Source organism: Acanthisitta chloris, unplaced genomic scaffold, assembly GCF_000695815.1.
Source record: "Acanthisitta chloris isolate BGI_N310 unplaced genomic scaffold, ASM69581v1 scaffold15062, whole genome shotgun sequence".
Taxonomy (NCBI): domain Eukaryota; kingdom Metazoa; phylum Chordata; class Aves; order Passeriformes; family Acanthisittidae; genus Acanthisitta; species Acanthisitta chloris.
This window is the reverse complement of record NW_008658915.1, coordinates 1,142-1,384: the sequence shown is the minus strand read 5'-3', so window position 1 is coordinate 1,384 and position 243 is coordinate 1,142. Positions and strand designations below refer to the sequence as shown.

The 243-nt window shown below is 63.0% G+C and overlaps 1 protein-coding gene across 1 annotated transcript in view; it reads right to left on the bottom strand.

The window, feature by feature from the left end:
* Positions 1-243, bottom strand: part of LOC103797000 (protein mab-21-like 2) — a 1,111-nt gene that overhangs the window by 249 nt on the left and 619 nt on the right. Inside the window, 2 exon segments of the mRNA XM_009069191.1 lie at position 1; positions 4-243. The exon segment at position 1 is cut by the window's left edge and continues 249 nt beyond it; the exon segment at positions 4-243 is cut by the window's right edge and continues 29 nt beyond it. Coding sequence (XP_009067439.1) covers position 1; positions 4-243 — 241 coding nt within the window.

The window sequence follows — 243 nt, the reverse complement described above, 5'->3', positions numbered from 1 at the left end:
ACAGCAGCAGCGTCTTCATGTGGTAGTTGTTGAGCGGCTGCCCGGGCAGCTCCAGGTGTCGGTCGCGCAGCGTTTTGAGCACCGAGAGACACTTGTTCCTGCAGCCTCCCATCAGCAGCCTGTTCTCCGCCTCGCCGAACTGCAGCACCCAGGCGTCGCTCTCGGCCGAGCTCTGCTTGCCCGTCAGCGAGTAGCACTCCTTGGACAGCAGGTTGAAGCCTTCTGCCTTCACCTCTGCCACGC